Consider the following 19913-nt stretch of genomic DNA (forward strand, 5'->3'; position numbering starts at 1 on the left):
AGTGACCCAAGCCGGGAATCGAACCTGGGGCCCTGGCGCTGTGAAGTAACAGTGCTATCCACTGTGCTATCGTGCCGCCCAATTACTGCTTTCAGCGACGGATTAGATAAATTTGGCAGTAGGAAGGAACAAAGACAGAGGAGCACAAAAGAAAAACAACATTTTTAGAAATTTAGGGTTGATAAACAGCAATAAAGAATACCGTAGAAGGAGCATTAAATTAAAGGAACAAAAAAGCAAAGTAGACTAGCATGGTGTTGGGATGCATGTGCATTAATAATAGTTTTACAATTAAACTTGATGAACTACAGCCACAAGTTAAGAATATAAGTAGAAGGAGTGGACCATATGACCTTTCAAGCATACTCCACCATTCAATATAATCATGCTGATTTTCCATCTCAACTCAACTTTCCCACCTTCTTCCCATACCCCATGAATCCTTGAAGGAACAAAAATCTCTCTGTAAGATACTGCCAGCTTGAACAGCCAGAAAATCCCGTCCATCCTGTCAGTGTCAACCCTGTCAAACCCATTGAAAATCTTATAGATTTCAATGAGATCACTTTCCTTATTTTTCACATGGTTTATGATAAAATGGCTATAAGAGAGACCTGGCTTTAAAGATGGGCGGGGGTGGGAATGAACATTCGTAGCTACAATACATTCAGGAACTATTGGGGAAGAAAAAATATGGCGGGGATTGTGAGTTTGGTGGCAGTATTGATCAAGGAATAATATTACAGTTGTACAGATGTATGATTTACCTGAGGCTTCAAAGAATGAATCAATTTAATTGGAGTTAAAGATGAGAAAAAACGTAAGGGTTAAGCTTGCATGAATCATTCAGGTACAGATAAACCAGGCAGAACACAGAGGCTGGGGTATTCAGGCCCTCGTGGCATGTTTTCCCCCAGCGGAGGTGTTTGCCATTTGCTGCTGGTGGGATCTTCTGGTCCTGCTGATATCTGTCGTGTTTTGCATGGCTCGCCTGTCCTGCTGTCAGGAACCCTGCAGCCGGAGGGTTACCTTTGGTAGGATTGGATAGATTGCACCAGTATGAAAGGTCAGAAAATCCTGCCCAGAGAGTGCAGAAAGAAATTCAAAAAGGAATTAAGAATGATGAAGAGAGGACAGAGGGGAGTCTTGTGGAGGCTAAGGACATGTCTGAGGTACTTGAATGAATATTTTGCATGTCTTTACAAAATAAGTGGATGATGTTATTGCTGCAGTAGAGAAGAAGAAAACAGAGATGCTGGATAGGATAAAAACAGATGGAAAGAAGATATTAAAAAGGTTGGTATCTCTCAAAGTGAACAAGTTGCCTGGTCCAGGTAGCATGCTTGCTCGGTTGCTCTTGGATGTGAAGATGGTGGCAGAGGACTGGAGGCTTGAAAATATTATACCCTTGTTAAAAATAGGGGAGAGGGATAAAGCTGGTATCTATAGGTCAATCGGTTTAATGTAATGAAAATTATGAGGGATTAGTGTCACAGACAAATATTTACTTGCAGAAGCATGGATTAATCAAGGGCAGCCAGTAGAGGCTTTTAAAAGTACCCGACTAACGTAACTGTTCTCTGTAATAAATTAACAGAGGATTGATGAAGATAATTCAGCAGATGTTGAATAGATAGACTTTCAAAGGCATTTAATAAAGTACCAATTAACAGACCTATATGCACATGACATAAAGGCTCAGTGGTAACTTGAGTTTGTAATTGGATAAGGGACAGAATAAAAGAATAGCGCTGATCAGATGCTTTTCTGACCAGAGAGAAGCATGCACTTGAGACCCTCAGCTATCAGTATTGGGGCCATTTCCTTTCATGTTATATAATTGATTTGGACATGGGTTTAAGAACCATAGAATTCCTACAGTGCAGAAGGATGCTATTCGCCCCATCGAGTCTGCACTGACCCTCTGAAAGAGCACCCTACCTCGGCCAATTCCCCTGCCTATGCCCGTAACCCCACCTAACCTGCACATCCCTGGACACTAAGGGACAATTTAACATAGCCAATCCGCCTAACCTGCACATCTTTGGACTGTGGGAGGAAACCAGAGCACCCGGAGGAAACCCACACAGTCACCCAAGGCTGGAATTGAATCCGGTCCATGGCACTGTGAGGCAGTAGTTCTTTTTTTTTTATAAATTTAGATTACCCAATTATTTTTTCTATTGAGGGGCAATTTAGCGTGGCCAATCCACCTACTCTGCACATTTTTGGGTTGTGGGGGCGAAACCCACGCAGACACGGGGAGAATGTGCAAACTCCACACGGACAGTGACCCAGAGCCGGGATCGAACCTGGGACCTCAGCGCCGTGAGGCGGTTGTGCTAACCACTAGGCCACCGTGCTGCCCACGTGAGGCAGCAGTTCTAACCTCTATGCCAAATTGATGATGATATAAAACCTAACAACATAATAATTAGTGAGGAGGATAGTAACAAGTTTCAGGAGGATGTGGACAGGCAGGTGAAATGAGAAGTCACATGGTAGGTGCAGTTGAATTCAAGATGGAAATCATCTAAATGGTACCACTTTGCAGTGGGATACAAACACAGAGGGGCCTGGGATTGCATATTCACAAAAAAAATTGAAGATGGCAGGGCAAGTTGACGAGATATTTAAGTAAAACACATTGGATATTTGACATCTTAACTAGGTACATTGAATACAAAAGCAAGAAAACTACAATAAACATTTCCAAATCATTGTTTAGACCCTATATTAAGTATTGTGTACAGTTTTGGGGCATCATTTCAGGGAAGGATATCAAGATCTGAAAGACGATAGAGTGGAGATGCACTTGGACAATACCGGAGAGATGGTATTCCATAGGAGTTTTCAAAAGGCAATTGGATATGGAAAGGACTAGTTGGGAGGATTATGGAGGAAAAAGCTGGGGAAATGGAACTAAACTGGATCGCTCTTTTAAAGAACCGACACACAATGACCGTCTGCTATGCTGTAGGATTCTAGTGTGTTATGACCAGACAATCTCCACCATATGACAGTTTCTCAAACTTGAGTGTGTAGACTATATATATCTGTGGTTTAAAATTTACCCAATTTCAACATCCAAAAGTCCTTGAGAGTGACTGACTGGGTTACTGGAAACTTACAATGCTGTAATATTTGGGGGCGTTTGAGTCACAAGAACTTTTCTTGATGAAGATCTGAACTAAATTTATCCACATGCTTAGAATACATGAATCAATTTGTTCCATTTATCCACCCGCCTTTAGATGTGCAAAAATACTAAAGTTACAGCTTGACATGGAAAGTATGTTGTTGCGCACTAAGTGAACAATTAATTAAACTCCTAAATCCTATGTTCCAGTTATGTTTTTCCATTTTCTTTCTGACCAGAACCTTTGTAATAATACATTACCCACCAAAATATGTGTGAGGCACAAGTAAATACACTGGTGGCACATACCTTATTGATCCTAATCATCTCTCATATGAAATTAAGTAAAATCTCTGTGAACCCAAAGACATGCCAGTATTATGATTTTGTTTATTTCACAGGAATATGATGAAGCTGAACTAAGCAATAGTCTCTTCCACTTTCAGGGGTGCAGTGTCTTCATACACTAATGCACTCACCAAATCATTTTCCGCAATAAAGAAACATTGATCAACTGAAAGACATTTATAGGTTAGTATGGTGAATTATATAAATATTTGATTAGTGATACTATGTCAGCAGCTAAATTACTTGATACAAGACAAGTTATGTCTGGATGGGGATCATTAGCAGAATTCTTAATCAGCCATACTTTCTTTTATGTACCTCTGGAATGATCAGGTCAGTTACAGTGTATTCACTGCTGACCTGACTGATATGGGCTAATTCAGCGTAGATTGAGAATAAGTTATGATCTTCCCTCCCACTAAAGCTAAAACAATTTATTGTCATAGAATCATAGAATCCCTACTGTGCAGAAGGAGACCATTTGGCCCATCGAGTCTGCACTGGCCGCTGCTCCAATAGGGCACCCTACCTAGGCCCAATCTCCTGCTCTATCCCTGTAAACCCACCTAACCTTTGGACACCAAGGGACAATTTAGGATGGCCAATTCACCTAACGTGCACATCTTTGGGCTGTGGGGGGAAACCGGAGCACCCGGAGAACACCCACACAGACATGGGAAGAACGTGCAAACTCCATACAGTCATCCAAGGTCAGAATCGAACCCTGGGTCCCTGGAGCTGTGAGACAGCAGTGCTAATCACTGTGCCACCATGCGGCCGGTCGGATAACCATTCTATCATTTGGTCATTGCAAGGCAAAGGAGGAGATGAACAAGAATCCAGATACTTTTTTCATCAATGTTCCTTGATAAAATTGCTGGATGAGTTTGCTGGCAATAATAAATAATTACCTGATTTTCATCCCATCCAGTGAGATAAATGTTGTAGCTCAGGAAATCAGAATTGCCTCTTTCAAGCATTTGTGACTCGAGTGACTGGAGGAGGTCAGCAAACCATTCAAAGGCACTGGTTTCTCGACATAGCCAGTAAAAGTAGATCTAAGAAAGAAACCAAGATCGAGAATGTTGTATTGTGTCAGTTGTGTAATTTATCTTTTTTTTACCTTTCACAATTTGTCAATATCATTTTTCCCCAACTGTTTTTGCCATTTCAGCTATTGCTTCGCCCAACAAGCAGTTTAATTTGATTTTATGGCTTGCCGTTCTATTTGTCTGAGAGCGTTACCCATCATTTTCAGGTTATTAGAGAAGACCAATGATTTGGACTTCTACATCACAGAACTACCAAATGCGAAAACGAAAAGGTAGGATCCCCCGTTATCTTACCCAGAATAGAACATAGAACATATAGTGCAGAAGGAGGCCATTTGGCCCATCGAGTCTGCACCGACCCACTTAAGCCCTCACTTCCACCCTATCCCCCTAACCCAATAAACCCTCCTAAACGTTTTGGACACTAAGGGTAATTTAGCATGGCCAATCCACCTAACCTGCACGTCTTTGGACTGTGGGAGGAAACCGGAGCACCCGGAGGCAACCCACGCCGACACGGGGAGAACGTGCAGACTCTGCCATGCTGCCCCAGAATGCGCGTGTTTTCCTTATTAGCATAGCACATGCCCACATTGACCAAGAGAAACACAAAGTCTCCAAGTGTTCTTCTGTGTTTAACTGGACTAAACATTTCATGTTACTACGTTATACTTATTTTATGGTGAACTTATTTATCTAAAACTGCATATTTCTTTACAAGAAAACAAAAAAAAGTTAGAGTACATTGTGAAAAAGAGAGACATTTTTCTGAAGCTCTTTTTTCAGAAATGTTCAGGCTCTGTATTACTAAGAGAATAAGAGTACTTCTGATAGCCATTCAGCTTATTTATTGGCAAGAATAAATGATCTGACTGTGTGAAAGAAAGTGCCATATGAGACCCAACAAGCTAAAAAAGGGCTTTTGGTACAGGTTTATGGAGAAAATTGATTTAATTTTTGGGGTGTACAATTGTGGTAGTAAAATATGATCAACAATGGTTTTCAGAATCTAGCAATAGATTTAAAAGTATCAGGAGAACGTGGGAACAGTCTCAAGGACATGAAACAGCAGCAAAAATGATTTTTAATTTACTACTACTGATCTTGCAATGTTAACTAGGAATGAAACAAGAATCTTAATAAAATTTAGTCTAAAGAAACCAATAAAGAGACGTTGACTTATAGCACTGGTAGTATGTTAAATATACTGGCTGTAATTCTCTGGTCATCGCCTGCGGGTTTTGTGGCAACTTACTTCAATGGGAAATCCCATTGACGAGAGAATTCTGCTGCTAATGCAGCAATGTGGTTGATTCTTAATTGTCACTTCAAGGACAAATAGGATTGGCAATAAATGCTGGGCCAGCCGGTGATGCCCACATCCCATGAACAATTAACAGAAAATCTCCAATAACGGCACTGGTTGATCAGCAAACGTTTTATAAAATGCTACCGGGAACCCATCGGACCCCAGCGCCTTACCTGTCTGCATGTGCCCAATTGCTGTCTGGACTTCTTCCACCCCCAATGGCTTCTCCAACCCTTCCCCATCCTCTTCCTCTACCTTAGGATATTTCAACCCCTCCAAAATTCCTGCATATCCGTCTCCGTCCCTGGCGGCTCAGACCTGTTCTTGTAAAATGCCTCAAAAGTCCCGTTGACTTTATCCGCCGGTGCTAACACAAGTTCCCAACCTGAATCCCAAATCTGGACCATCTCTCGGGAGGTTGCCTACCGCCTCAACTGACAAGCCAGGAGGCAACTGGTCTTCTCCCCATATTCGTATGCTACCTTCCTCGAGCACCACAACTCGCGAACCTCCTTATCACCAGATACTAGATCAAATTGCATCTGCAACTTCCTTCTACTAGCCAAAAGCTCTGGAGTGGGGTCACTTGAGTACCTTCCGCCCACCTCAATGATCTCACCCACAACCATTGTCGCTCTTTCCTTGCGTCTCTATCAAGCTGTGCCTTGTGCGAGGTTATCTCCCCTCTCACCACCGCCTTCAGGGCCACCCATTGCACCGAGGGCAACATTTCCCCATTCTTGTTAAACTCCACATACTCATCAATCACCCTGGCCATCTTCACACAGAATCCCAAATCTGCTAACAGCCCCACATCCAAACTCCACGCGAGTCCACTGGGCTAGCCCCCCCCCCCCTCCACGACCACATCCACCAAGTGCAGAGCATGATCTCAAATCACGATTGCAGAATATTCCGCTTTCCTTACCCCTGACTGCAGAGACCTCCTCATCACAAAAAAGTTGCTACGCAAGTACACGTTGTGCACCGGAGAGCAAAAGATGAATTCCCTGTCTCCAGGGTGCAAAAACCGCCACAAATCCGCTCCACCCATCTTCTTCATTAACACCACCAGTATCTTTGCTACCCTTGAAAGTGTCCATGGCTTTGGCTTAGACCGATCTAACTTAGGGTTCTGAATGCAGTGCCAAACTCCCCTCAAGATCAGCTAGTTCGTATCCATGTCTGGTATGGCTCCCAGCATCCTCTTCATCGACTCTACATCATTCCAGTTTGGAGCGTACTCGCTCGCTAAAATCACAACTTACCCTCCAATGTCTCTGTAACTATGACATACCTGCCACTCTGATCCCCTACCACCTTTCCATCTGGAGCCAAACACTTTTATTAATTAGTATAGCCTCTCCCCCGGGTCCTGCTGTTAAGGTTCGAGTGGAACACTTGACTTACCCAACCCTTTCGGACCCAGCCGCAGGTGGGTCTCCTGCAAAAGCACCACATCGACCCTCCACTCTTCAAATGAGAGAAAACTCTTGCTTGCTTCACTGGGCCTCCAAACCCCCGCACATGCCACGTAACCAATCAAACACTCCCCCTTCAAGTCAGACATTTTGATCGCGAGGGAATTTCACCTCCAACCTCCATAATTGTAAAACCAGAACCCACCCAAGATGGCAGCCAGCCCCACCCTTTTGATGGGACAAAGAACAACCCCAAAGCGGCCCACTCAACGAACTTGCCTCTGTAATCTTCAATCCAGCAGGACTCTGCACCTTGCTCAATTCCTCAGGAGGGATGCTGCTCACGCCTTTTGACATCCTCACACGAAAGGCTCTCAAATAGGACAAATTGGTCTGCCAATTACCCCCAGGAACCGGGAAAAAAGAACCATACCCAAGGACTCTAGCGAGAGCTACCTTACATGTGACCCCCTTCTACATGTCGCCACCGGAAGTGCGTGAAGCACATAACCTGCCAGCATTTTCTGTTTTTATGCCTGCTTGGTTTCCTGAGGCTCACTTAAAAATATGAATAAAATAGACAGGCCACCCTCTTCCCCCAGCACATTCCCATACAATCAAAGCAGGTGTAACACCTGCCCCTTTACCTCCTCCCTGCTCATCAACCAAGGGCCTAAACAACCTTTTGGGGTGAGGCAACGATTCACGTGCACCGCCTTCATAGAATCTTAGAATCATAGAATTTACAGTGCAGAAGGAGGCCATTTGGCCCATTGAGTCTGCACCAGCCCATACAAAGAGCACCTTACTCAAGCCCACGTCTCCACCCTATCCCTGTAACCCAGTAACCCCACTTAACCTTTTTGGACAGTAAGGGCAATTTAGCATGGCCAATCCACCTAACCCGCACATCATTGGACTGTGGGAGAAAACCGGAGCACCCGGAGGAAACCCACGGAGACACGGGGAGAACGTGCAGACTCTGCACAGACAGTGACCCAAGCCGGGAATCGAACCTGGGACCCTGGAGCTGTGAAGCAACTTGTGCTAACCACTATGCTACCATGCTGCCATCTTCAATCTGGTCTACTGCATTTGCTGCTCCCAATGTGGTCCACTCTACAATGGAGATGAACGTAGACTGGGTGACCGCTTTGTTGAACACTTTGAATCCATCTGCAAGCAACACCGAGACTGTCCAGTCAATTGCCATTTCAACTCACTGTCCTGCTCACATGTCCACATGTCCATCCTTGGCCTCCTGCAATGTTCCTCTGAAGCCCCGCGCAAACTAGAGGAAGAGCACCTCATCTACCGATTAGGCACGTTGCAGCCTTCCTGAATTAACATTGGGTTCAACAACTTCAGACTGTGAACTATCTCCTCTACATTCATCCCATTTTTATTCTATCAATTCCTTTTGATTTCTTCCATCCATCCATTTTCCCCTCACCGTTGTGTCTCCTCTCCACCCCGACCCCGCTCCACTTGGGCCACCTATCCCCTGTTACAGGTTGTCCTTTGACACACTGCTTACCTTTGTTCTTTCATTAACATATTCTGATCTCTTAACGTGCCACTGTCAGCACCCATCTTAGTCATTATCGCCCCATTTACATTCCTTTTTTCTTTCTGTCCACGACATCTTTGCCAATCTCCATCTATTGCTGGACCTCTATCCAGTCCCACTGCTCCACGCACCCCACCCCCCACAACAGTATAAATTCCAATTTCCAGTTCATTCTAGTTTTGACAAAGAGTCAATACATTAGCTCCCTTCTCTCTCCACAGTTCTGTCAGACCTGTTGAGATTGTCCAGTATCTTCTGCTCTATCAATTATCAATTACATTCTGCTAATCAATGCATGCAAGCAAAATAAATCTCCTGTAGTAAATGTGCTCATTGTGCGATTACCTTTTTCAGTTTGAGATCAGGATCAGAGTGAGTGTACTTGTACCAGACCGATTTGAGGATGGATGCAAAGGGAGTAACTCCAATCCCTGCACCAACAAGGACAGCGGTTTCGTACAGAAAGACATCCTCACTGGCTGTGCCAAAAGGACCATCAACTGCAATACTGAAACAAAAACATCATGTTTAAAAAATGACCCTGCTAGCAATTGTAATCTCTTTGATACCAAAGTATCTCGACCATCGGCAGGGTCTCCCAAAGGAGAGGAAGAGCACATTGGTGATGAGAAGGTCTTGAGTGGGGTCAGTGTCTCTGTTAAGGCAATGGAAAGAGAGATTTCAGAAAAACACATTGTCAACATATCCTGCAGCATCATTTCAGGGTCACTGTGTTTGGGAATTAGGATTACTTTATGCCAGGGCTTCAGAGATCTACATTGTGAAATTCAATAACTGGTTGGAAAGCTGGAGGGAACTGCCTAACCTCCCTCCTGGGAATCTCTTGTGGAGAGACAGGTCAGTATTAAGAACCTAGACTCACTAACATCCCACTTCCCAGCAACGTCTCCCATTCCTCCAAAAGAGGTGTAAATGTGCAGCTGACTGGCTAACAACAGGGAGAGATCGAACAACCCAGGGATCACCCGCCAGCGCTTGGGTAAATCACAGGAGTGGGGGTGGGGGATCAGCAAGACTTTGTGAGTAGGTAGGGTCAGAGAGTAGGGGTGCCCAGAAATCTATACCTACCCTCTGGGGCCCCTATTGGCGGGGGAGGGGGGGGGGGATTCTTTACCATGGATGTCCAACCCCTCTTTATCTTCATTCCGAACCAGGATGGTCTGCGGGGCTCTCCACTTCTTCCTTGAATAGAAGCCCAAACAATCTCCATCCGCCAACACTTTCCTCCGTCTGCCTGAGCTTATCCTCTCACCGAACAATTTCTCCTTTAACTTGTCTCATTTCCACCAAACCAAAGGTGTGACTATTGCTACCCGTCTGGACCTGGAAAGATTTTTTTATTTTGCTTCCAATTTCCACCCCTCTTATCACCTTCACATGGTCCATCTCCGACACTTCCCTTCCTTGACCATTCTATTTCAATTTCCGGGGATAGACTGTCCACTAGTTTCCATTACAAACCACTGACTCCCACAGCTACCTCAACTACAGCTCATCCCACCCCACATCCTTTAAGGACTCCATCCCATCCTCCCAGTTCCTTCACATCCATCGCATCTGTTCTGCTAATGTCACTTTCCAAAACTGTGAAAACAGAGATGGCTTCATCCTCCCTTAATCGGGATTTCCCACCCACTGTGGACGGCAGGATTCTCAGCCCTGTTTGACCCATCCTGCACCTCTGCCCTCACCCCTACCCCTTCCTCCCAGAACCAGCTTAGGGCCCTCCTTGTCCTCACTTTTCACCTCACCAGCCTCCGCATTCAAAGAATCATCCTCTGCCTGTTCCACCAACTCCAGCATGATGCCATCCACCAAATACATTTTCCACTCACTTCCTCAGTCAGGATTACACAGGGACCGCTCCCTCCAAGATACCCCGGTCCATTCCTCCATCACCCTCAGCACCTCACTCTCTTCCTACGGCAATCACAGAATGTATAACACCTGCCCCGTTACCGTCTCCCTGCTCACCATCCCAGGGCCTAAACACTCTTTTCAAGTGAGATAGCACTTCACGTGCACCGCTTTCAATTTGGCCTATTGCATTTGCCACTCCCAACGCAGTCTACTCTAGATTGGAGAGACTAAACGCAGACTTGGTGACCACTTTGCAGAGGACCTTCGGTCTGTCCGTAAGCAGGACCCAGACCTTCCTGTTCCTAGCCATTTCCACTCACCGTCCTGCTCTCACATCCACATGTCCGTCCTTGGCCTGCTGCAAAGTTCCAGTGAAGCCCAGCGCAGGAACAGCACCTCATCCTCTGATTAGGCACATTACAGCCTTTCGACTGAACATTGTATTCAACAACTTCAGAGTGAACACTCTACTCCACCTTCACCCCATTTTTATTTCTCTCAATTTATTTTCATTTCTGTTTTTCCCTCAACATTGTCCCCCCCCCCCCCCCTCCCTCCCCCCCCCCCCCCCCCCCCCCACCCCACTTGGGCCATCTGTTCCCTGTTTCTGGTTGGCCTTTGACACACTGCTCACCTTTGTTCTGCCATTCACACATTCTGATCTCTTTATGTGCAACTATCAGCACCCTTAGCCTTAATTGCCTCCATTTACATTCCTTTTGTCTCTGATACTTAGTCCATCTCCACCTATCGCTGGCCCTCTAGCCAGCTCCACCGCTCCATGCCTCCGCCTCCGCCCCCCCCCCCCCCCCCCCCCCCCCCCCCCCCCCTCCACAACAGTACAAATCTGACTTTATTTCCAGCTCTCTCCAGCTTTGACAAAGCGTCATCCCGACTAAAAGCATTAGCTTCCTTCCCTCTCCACAGATACGGTAGCATAGTGGTTAGCATCAATGCTTCACAGCTCCAGGGTCCCAGGTTCGGTTCCCGGCTGGGTCACTGTCTGTGCGGAGTCTGCACGTCCTCCCCGTGTGTGCGTGGGTTTCCTCCGGGTGCTCCGGTTTCCTCCCACAGTCCAAAGATGTGCGGGTTAGGTGGATTGGCCATGCTAAATTGCCCGTAGTGTCCTAAAAAAGTAAGGTTAAGGGGGAGTTGTTGGGTTACGGGTATAGGGTGGATACGTGAGTTTGAGTAGGGTGATCATTGCTCGGCACAACATCGAGGGCCGAAGGGCCTGTTCTGTGCTGTACTGTTCTAAATTCTAAATACTATCAGACCTGCTGCGATTGTCCAGCATCTTCTGTTTTTGGTCCTACTTGGTGTTCCAGTTTGGGAAAATCACTCCTCAAATATTTAGTGGAATTTGCCCAGTAATTTATTTTCTAAAATATCATATTGACTAGCAGAAATAATATCAACCGGATGCCGCAATTTGCTAGTTCCCTTACCTGGGGAGCTTCCATGCTTCTTGGAATTCCATTTGGTCTCCACCACATACTTTGAACAAACTGTCAGTCCAGTCTCCCATTCTTCTCACATGAATGCTGAAGTGGTCTTCCTCTGGAGAGGAGGTCAACGTGAAAGGGTGCCACTCCAGCCGTGAAATTTTTGAGCATTGGACAAAAACATACTGGCCAACCTCCATCTTAAAACCCCGCTTCTTCATCTGCAGCTCCAACACTTTAGAGGGATGGGTAACAACCTATGGGGAGAGGCATACGATGACAACTGATTGAGCAAACAGCAATGAATTGTACAACTATACACAATAGCAAGCAATTCTTGGTCAATATTAATCCTCTTGCATAAAGTCTTTGGGTAATATAAATCTAACAGTAGAGAATTTGCTTTCTTTTTCTCAGGACCATTCATGTCTCTACACTGTTCTTCCCTTCCACTTGCCCACTTAGCCAAACCTTCTCTAAAGATCCTCCATGTGCCGGTCCTGGATTTGTGCCTTTCTTTAGTTTCTTCCTAACTCTCCTCACGCTCTCTTTTTGTTTATTTTGCTTCTTTGAAGTTATTACCACCAGAATCCTGATCCTTGCCATCCAACTTCCCATGCATTATTTCCAAATCCCTCCATATCGCTCCCCACACCCTCCCCCAACACCTGTGTAATTTCGTCAAACCCCATAATTCTCTGGAGTATCTAAGTCCTTTAAAATACTCCTCAAATCTGCCTCATTGAGCCTGCTTTTGGTCATCTGACCTAATATGACATTGAGTCATAGAAGGTGACATTTTATTTTTAATGCTCCCGCGAAGTGCCTGGACATGCTTCATATTAAATTTCAGGGGCGGGATCTCCCGTACCCAGCGGGGCAGGGGGTCCCGGTGGGACGGAGTGGCATGAACCACTCCAGCGTCAGGCAACCCCAAAAGTGCGGAATCCTCCGCACCTTCAGGGGCTAGGCCTGCCTCAGAGAGGTTGGCGCCCCACTGGCATGCGGGATAGGGGCCTGGCACAATGCCAACTGGTGCCGGAGGACCTCCGCCAGCCATCGCAAGTCAGCGCATGCGTGGGAGCGCCAGCACATGCTGGCGTCATCCCCGTGCATGCGCGGGAGGGTTCGTCTCCGCATCGGCCATCGCGGAGGACCACAGCCGCCGATGCGGAGTAATAGAATGCTTCCACGGCACAGGCTCGCCCGCAGACCAGGACACTGTGGGGGCACCTCCTGGGGCCAGATCCCCCCGCGACTCCCTCAGAACCCCAGAGCCCGCCCGCGCCGCCAGGTCCCGCCGGTAAGTGACCTACTCTAATTTACACAGGTGGGACTGGCCACAGACAGGTGGGACTTCAGCTCATCGTGGGCTGGAGAATTTGGGTGGCCCCAGCTCCCATTGAGTCGCGCCGGACCCTGCTATTATCCGAGGCGGGCGCCGCAACTCATGCCGGGCCGGTTTTTAGGGGGCGGGAGAATTGGGAGGACGGCGTGGGCGGGATTCACGCCAATCCCCGGTGATTCTCCCACCCGGCGGGGGGGGTCGGAGAATCCCGCCCAATGTGTTGTTGCTGCTTCAAAATGAAGAGGAAAATAAATTGGATTACATATCATACTGTTGAGTATTTATTAGTTGCAGTTTTTGGAGTCTATTTTTAAAAATACACTTTTGGATCCCTTTTCTTTCCTCAAGTAATATAGCTTTCAAAATCGCAATACCAGCTGGGCAATTGCTTCCATTCTAAAAATTACTGAAAAAGGTGCAAGGGATGTGCCAAAAGAAATTCTCCTTTGTTTTCCCCTTGGCAATTTCTGTAAGATAGGTTCTAATTGGTGCCTCTTCTGAACTCTGTTGCTTAGCTCATGTACTGAATGTGAGGAGTATTGTGGATGATATCACAGATTTTAAAATGTTGTGAAGCAATGCATTGTGGCTGCAATTTTTCTCGTGAACAATTTTCCTGGTACGTTTTCCAATTTTCAATCCAATTCTGGAGATTAAAATAAATAAAAGCAAATTACTGCAGATGCTGGAATCTGAAACGAAAGAGAAAATGCTGGAAAATCTCAGCAGGTCTGGCAGCATCTGCAGGGAGAGAAAAGAGCTAACGTTTCGAGTCCGATGACTCTTGTCAAAGCTAACAGATAGAGAAAGTGGGAAATATTTACACTGTGGAGTGAGAATGAAAGATGTCTTTCATTCTCATCTTTCATTCTCACTCCACAATATAAATATTTCCCACTTTCTCTGTCTGTTAGCTTTGACAAAGACAAATTATTGCTTTCAAAAATTATGGCTTTCAAAGCACGAAGAGATAGGGAGGAAAGGGCGGCTAGGCCTTACTGGAGGTAGACCATAATTAATCCGAGGCCCCGACCGTAGAGCTCCTGATGGAGCGGAAAGAGCTACAAAGGAACTTTGATCTGCTCTTCACCAGGAAAGCAGTGCACCAACTCCGCCAGGCTCTGGGACCCTGTACGAACACGGAGACAAAGCCAGCCGCCTGCTGGCACATCAGCTGAGAAAGCAGGCAGCCAACAGAGAAATTGCACCAATCAGGGATACCAGAGGCACATTAGAAACAGAACCAGAAAAGATCAACAAAACCTTCAAGGCCTTCTACCAAGGGCTGTACACCTCAGAGCCCCCAATTGGGGAGTCTGGGATGAAATGGTTCCTTGATGGACTGGACATACCAGTTGTGGGGGAGGGCAGAAAACGGGGCCTGAAGCACCATAAGCACTAGGAGAAATCACTGGACAGCATTAGCTCCATGCAGGTGCCCGCTGAATGTGATAATGACCCTGTCCAGGGAGAGAACACCAGAGGTGATTGTTGGAACCAACAATTCTACGGACACGTGCTTGTAGGATTAGAATAGCGGTTTTAATATACTCACAACAGAGCCAGCATATTAGCCATTGAACTTTCGGTGAACTGGCTGGCTGACCATGTGGCACTGATCTTTATCCAGCAGCTTCCGGGGGAGGAGTCCTGGCAGAGCCAAGGGAGAAGCCGCGTACAACTCGAGCATTCCCAGAGCTACTCCCCCGGAGGACAGGTAGTGCAACTGCACTTACAATATAGACACATGTATATACAGATTATAATCCGGTGTGAATCACATTCACCACATTCACCCCCTGTGAAAAAAATCGAGTCCAGCGGGGGGTGGTGGCTCACAGAGTTACTCTGTCCGGTGGATGAATTGTTCTTTTCGATCTGCGGAGCACCGGGGTTGCAGCCTCTTGCGGTGGCTGGGTGGGTGTTGAGAGCTGGGGTACGATGGCAGACTCCAGGGCGGGTCTCGTCCGAACTTTATACACCTCTGGCTCGACCGGAGACTGGGGGCGCTGGGGGCGGGCTGGTTCTGGCGCGTGGAACCGGTGGGGTGAGCTTGCAGCATCGGGGGCGCAAGGGGGCGGCAGCATAGGGAACGGGGTAAGGGGTTCCTCAGCGGGGGGTGGGGGGGGGGCTGGATCCAGCGGGTGCCAGGTCTCGAAGGGATACTGTGTCCTGGCGACCATCCGGGAACTCCACGAATGCTTACTGGGGGTTGGAATGGAGGAGGCGCACCTTTTCAACAAGGGGGTCAGTTTTGTGCCCCCTGACGTGCTTCCTCAGGAGGACCAGGCCTGGTGTCCTCAGCCACGCCGGAAGTGAGACTCCCGTGGTAGTGCCCCTAGAAAAAATGAAGAGTCGCTCCTGAGGGGTTTGATTTGTAGCTGTACAGAGGAGGGATCTGATAGCGTGGAGCGCGTCTGGGAGGACTTCTTGCCATTGGGAGACTTGGTGTTTTCTAGACCGGAGGGTCAGTAGGACGGTCTTCCAGACCATCGCGTTCTCCCTCTCCACCTGCCCGTTCCCCCTGGGGTTGTAACTGGTAGTCCTGCTCGAGGCGATGCCCTTGTCGAGCAGGTACTGACGCAGCTCGTCGCTCATAAAGGACGAACCTCGGTCGCTGTGCACGCAGCTGGGGAAACCGAACAGGGTGAAGACACTATGCAGGGCCCTAATGACTGTGTGGGAGGTCATATCAGGGCATGGAATGGCAAAAGGGAATCGGGAGAACTCATTGATGATGTTGAGGAAATAAATGTTCTTGTTAGTGGAGGGGAGTGACCCTTTCAAATCGATCGCAAGGCGTTCAAAGGGCCTAGAAGCCTTGATCAGGTGGGCCCTGTCTGGTCTATAGAATTGCGGTTTGCACTCTGCACAGATCGGGCAGTCCCTGGTGACCGCTTTTACCTCCTCGTTGGAGAAAGGCAGGTTTCGGGTTCTGATGTAGTGGGCGAGCCGGGTGACCCTTGGATGGCAGAGGTCCACGTGGATGGCTTTCAGACGGCTGATCTGCGCGCTGGCGCATGTCCCACGGGATAGGGCATCCGAGGGCTCGTTGAGCTTCCCCGGTCGATATTTAATATCGTAGCTATAGGTGGAGAGTTCGATCCTCCACCAAAGGATTTTATCATTTTTTATTTTGCCCCTTTGCGAGTTGTCAAACATAAAGGCAACCGATCGTTGGTCGGTGATGAGGGTGAACCTCCTACCTGCGAGGTAGTGCCTCCAGTGACGAACAGCCTCCACGATGGCTTGTGCTTCCTTCTTGACTGAGGAGTGTCGGAGTTCTGAAGCGGATAGGGTACGGGAGAAAAATGCAACGGGCCTCCCTGCCTGATTTAAAGTGGCTGCTAGAACTACCTCTGAGGCGCCGCTCTCAACCTGAAAGGGAGTGGATTCATCCACCGCCCGCATGGCTGCTTTGGCGATGTCCTCCTTGATGCAGCTGAAGGCCTGGCGTGCCTCAGCTGACAGGGAAAATCGTGTGGCCTTAAAGAGTGGCCGGGCTTTGTCCGCATATTGAGGGACCCACTGGGCGTAGTATGAGAAGAACCCCAAGCACCGTTTGAGGGCCTTGGGGCAATGAGGGAGGGGGAGTTCTAAGAGGGGGCGCATACGGTCCGGGTCTGGGCCCAGGACTCCGTTCTCCACGACGTAGCCGAGGATGGCCAGTCCGTTTGTGCGGAAAACGCATTTCCACTTGTTATAAGTGAGATTTAATTTCTGTGCTGTTTGGAGAAAACGGTGGAGGTCGGCGTCGTGGTCCTGCTGGTCATAGCCGCAGATGGTAACATTGTCCAGATACGGAAACGTGGCCCGCAGCCCGTACTGGTCTACCATTCGGTCCATTGCTCGTTGGAACACCGAAACCCCGTTAGTGACGCCGAAAGGGACCCGGAGGAAATGGAAGAGGCGGCCATCGGCCTCGAATGCCATGTAGTGGCGGTCCTCCAGGCAGATTGGGAGCTGGTGGTATGCAGACTTCAGATCCACCGTGGAAAATAGCCGATATTGGGCGATCTGATTAACCATGTCTGCAATTCTGGGGAGGGGATACGCGTCTAGGAGCGTAAAGCGATTTATGGTCTGGCTATAGTCGACGACCATGCAATATTTTCCCTGGTCTTGACGACCACCACCTGAGCTCTCCAGGGACTATTACTGGCCTCTATGATCCCCTCACTGAGCAGCCGTCGGACCTCCGATCGGATAAAGACCCTATCCTGTAGGCTGTATCGCCTGCTGCGAGTAGCTACTGGCTTGCAATCTGGAGTGAGATTGGCGAAGAGCGGAGGGGGGGAGATGCGCAGCGTGGTTAGGCTGCAGATAGTGAGTGGGGGCAGGGGCCCGCCGAAGCTGAGGGTGAGGCTCTTGAGGTTGCACTGGAAATCCAGGCCTAATAAGAGTGGCGTGCAGAGGTCGGGCAGGACATAAAGTTTAAATTTTGAATAACTAGCGCCTCGAATTGTGAGCGTAGCAACGGTGAGTCCTTGGATTTGGACTGAGTGGGAGCCCGAAGCGAGGGCGATAGTTTGGCTCACCAGAAAAATAGAAAGCGAACAGCGGCTTACCAGCTCTGGATGTATAAAGCTCTCGGTGCTCCCGGAGTCAAAGAGGCATGGCGTGCTTTACCCGTTGATCTGGACCTCCGTCATCGATCTTCGTAGGTGCTTGGGGCAGGTTTGATTCAGGGTGACTGCGCTGAGTTGCGGGTAGTCGGCGGCTCGATCCGCTGTGCTGGAGTGGCCCCGTGATGACTGCCCTCTGAGTTTGTAGTCGTCGAGGTGAGTTTCAGAGTTTGAAGGGGATGGATCCTAAGATGGCCGCCCCCATGAGTCACACATGGCCGGCCGCATGGAGGAGGATTGCCAAGATGGCTGCCCCCATGACTCGCACATGGCCGGCCGCATGGAGGAGGATTGCCAAGATGGCCGCCCCCATGAGTCGCACATGTCGGGTGGGGGCGGAGTCGGCATACAGGCTGCAGCATTTCGGGGCCTGCAGGCCTGTGAATTCAGGGAACGAGTGCTTTGAGCCGTGGGAGGGTTAGAGGCTGGGGCTTTCTTCGCCAGACACACTCTGGCATAGTGTCCTTTTCGCCCGCAGCTGCTGCAGGTCGCGTTACGGGCTGGGCAGTGCTGCCGCGGGTGCTGGCTTTGGCCACAGAAATGGCAGGCTGAAGCAGCCGAGTAGCTGGCTGGGGCAGCAGAGTAACTGGCTAGGGCTGCAGAGTAACTGGCTTTGGCAGCGCGGTAACTGGGGGGCCGTGCGGCACAGGCTTGGGGGGGGGACTGTTGGTCGGGGGTCCACGATGAGGTTGTGGGGTCCGCAGGAAATGAGATGAGGCTGCGGAAGGAAACTTCCATAGTGGTAGCAGCCTCCACAGCAGTGTCTAAGTCCTGGGCCCCCTTTTCTAGCAGTCTTTGACGCACATAGTTAGACCTGAGCCCCGCCACGAAAACGTCCCGCACAGCAAGCTCCCTATGTTCAGCCGCGGTAACGGCTTGATAATAACAGTCATTGGAAAGATTGTTCAATTCCCTTACAAACTCGGCTAGCGTTTCTGTAGGCCGCTGACGGCAGGTCGTAAACACGTGGCGTGCATAAACCTCGTTAATGGGCCTAACGCACATTTTGTCCAATATTGCCAGCGCTGCGGTGTAAGAACCGGCCGGATTCAGCTGTGTGGATATTCTGTGGCTTACCCTCGCGTGCAGTAGGCTGAGTTTTTGTTCCTCCGTTGTTCCGGCGGTGCTGGCTTCTGCCAGGTAGGCTTTAAAACATCTCAGCCAGTGGGAAAAAATTTCCTTAGCCTCTGCATCCTGTGGGTCGAGTTCTAGGCGTCCGGGCTTGAGGCTGCTTCCATAATTTTTTCGACTGTTTCCTGAGTATATTAAATTGTTGGAACCAACAATTCTACGGACACGTGCTTGTAGGATTAGAATAGCGGTTTTTATATACTCACAACAGAGCCAGCCTATTAGCCATTGAACTTTCGGTGAACTGGCCGGCTGACCATGTGGCACTGATCTTTATACAGCAGCTTCCAGGGGAGGAGTCCTGGGCAGAGCCAAGGGAGAAGCCCCGTACAACTCGAGCATTCCCAGAGCTACTCCCCCTGGAGGACAGGTAGTGCAACTGCACTTACAATATAGACACATGTATATACAGATTATAATCCGGTGTGAATCACAATCACCACAGTGATCGGCTCCCTAGACACAGAAAAGGCCTTTAACAGAAACAAATGGAAATACCTCATAGAGGTACTGGAGCGGTTTGGGCTTGGAACAGGGTTCACCTCCTGGGTAAAACTCCTATATAGCGCTCCCATGGCAAGCGTACGGACCAACGATACCAACTCCCGATACTTCCAGCTGCACTGGGGCACCAGACAAGGATA

At 48.4% G+C, this 19913-nt stretch overlaps 1 protein-coding gene across 3 annotated transcripts in view; it reads right to left on the reverse strand.

The window, feature by feature from the left end:
- The window catches only part of LOC119969027 (cytochrome b-245 heavy chain), a 66905-nt gene that overhangs the window by 6122 nt on the left and 40870 nt on the right, over positions 1-19913 (reverse strand). For 2 of the 3 annotated variants that reach the window (XR_005461283.1, XM_038802155.1), the window contains exons 9-11: positions 12169-12422; positions 9188-9347; positions 4399-4547 (exon numbers count right to left, since the gene is read on the reverse strand). Coding sequence is in view for 2 of the 3 variants with exons in the window: in XM_038802155.1 (XP_038658083.1) it covers positions 4437-4547; positions 9188-9347; positions 12169-12422 (525 nt within the window). In the remaining variant the exon portion in view is untranslated. Of the gene's footprint in view, positions 1-4398; positions 4548-9184; positions 9348-12168; positions 12423-19913 lie in introns of all 3 variants that reach the window. The other variant, XM_038802154.1, reaches the window with a different exon arrangement.

This window comes from Scyliorhinus canicula, chromosome 7, assembly GCF_902713615.1.
Source record: "Scyliorhinus canicula chromosome 7, sScyCan1.1, whole genome shotgun sequence".
NCBI lineage: Eukaryota > Metazoa > Chordata > Chondrichthyes > Carcharhiniformes > Scyliorhinidae > Scyliorhinus > Scyliorhinus canicula.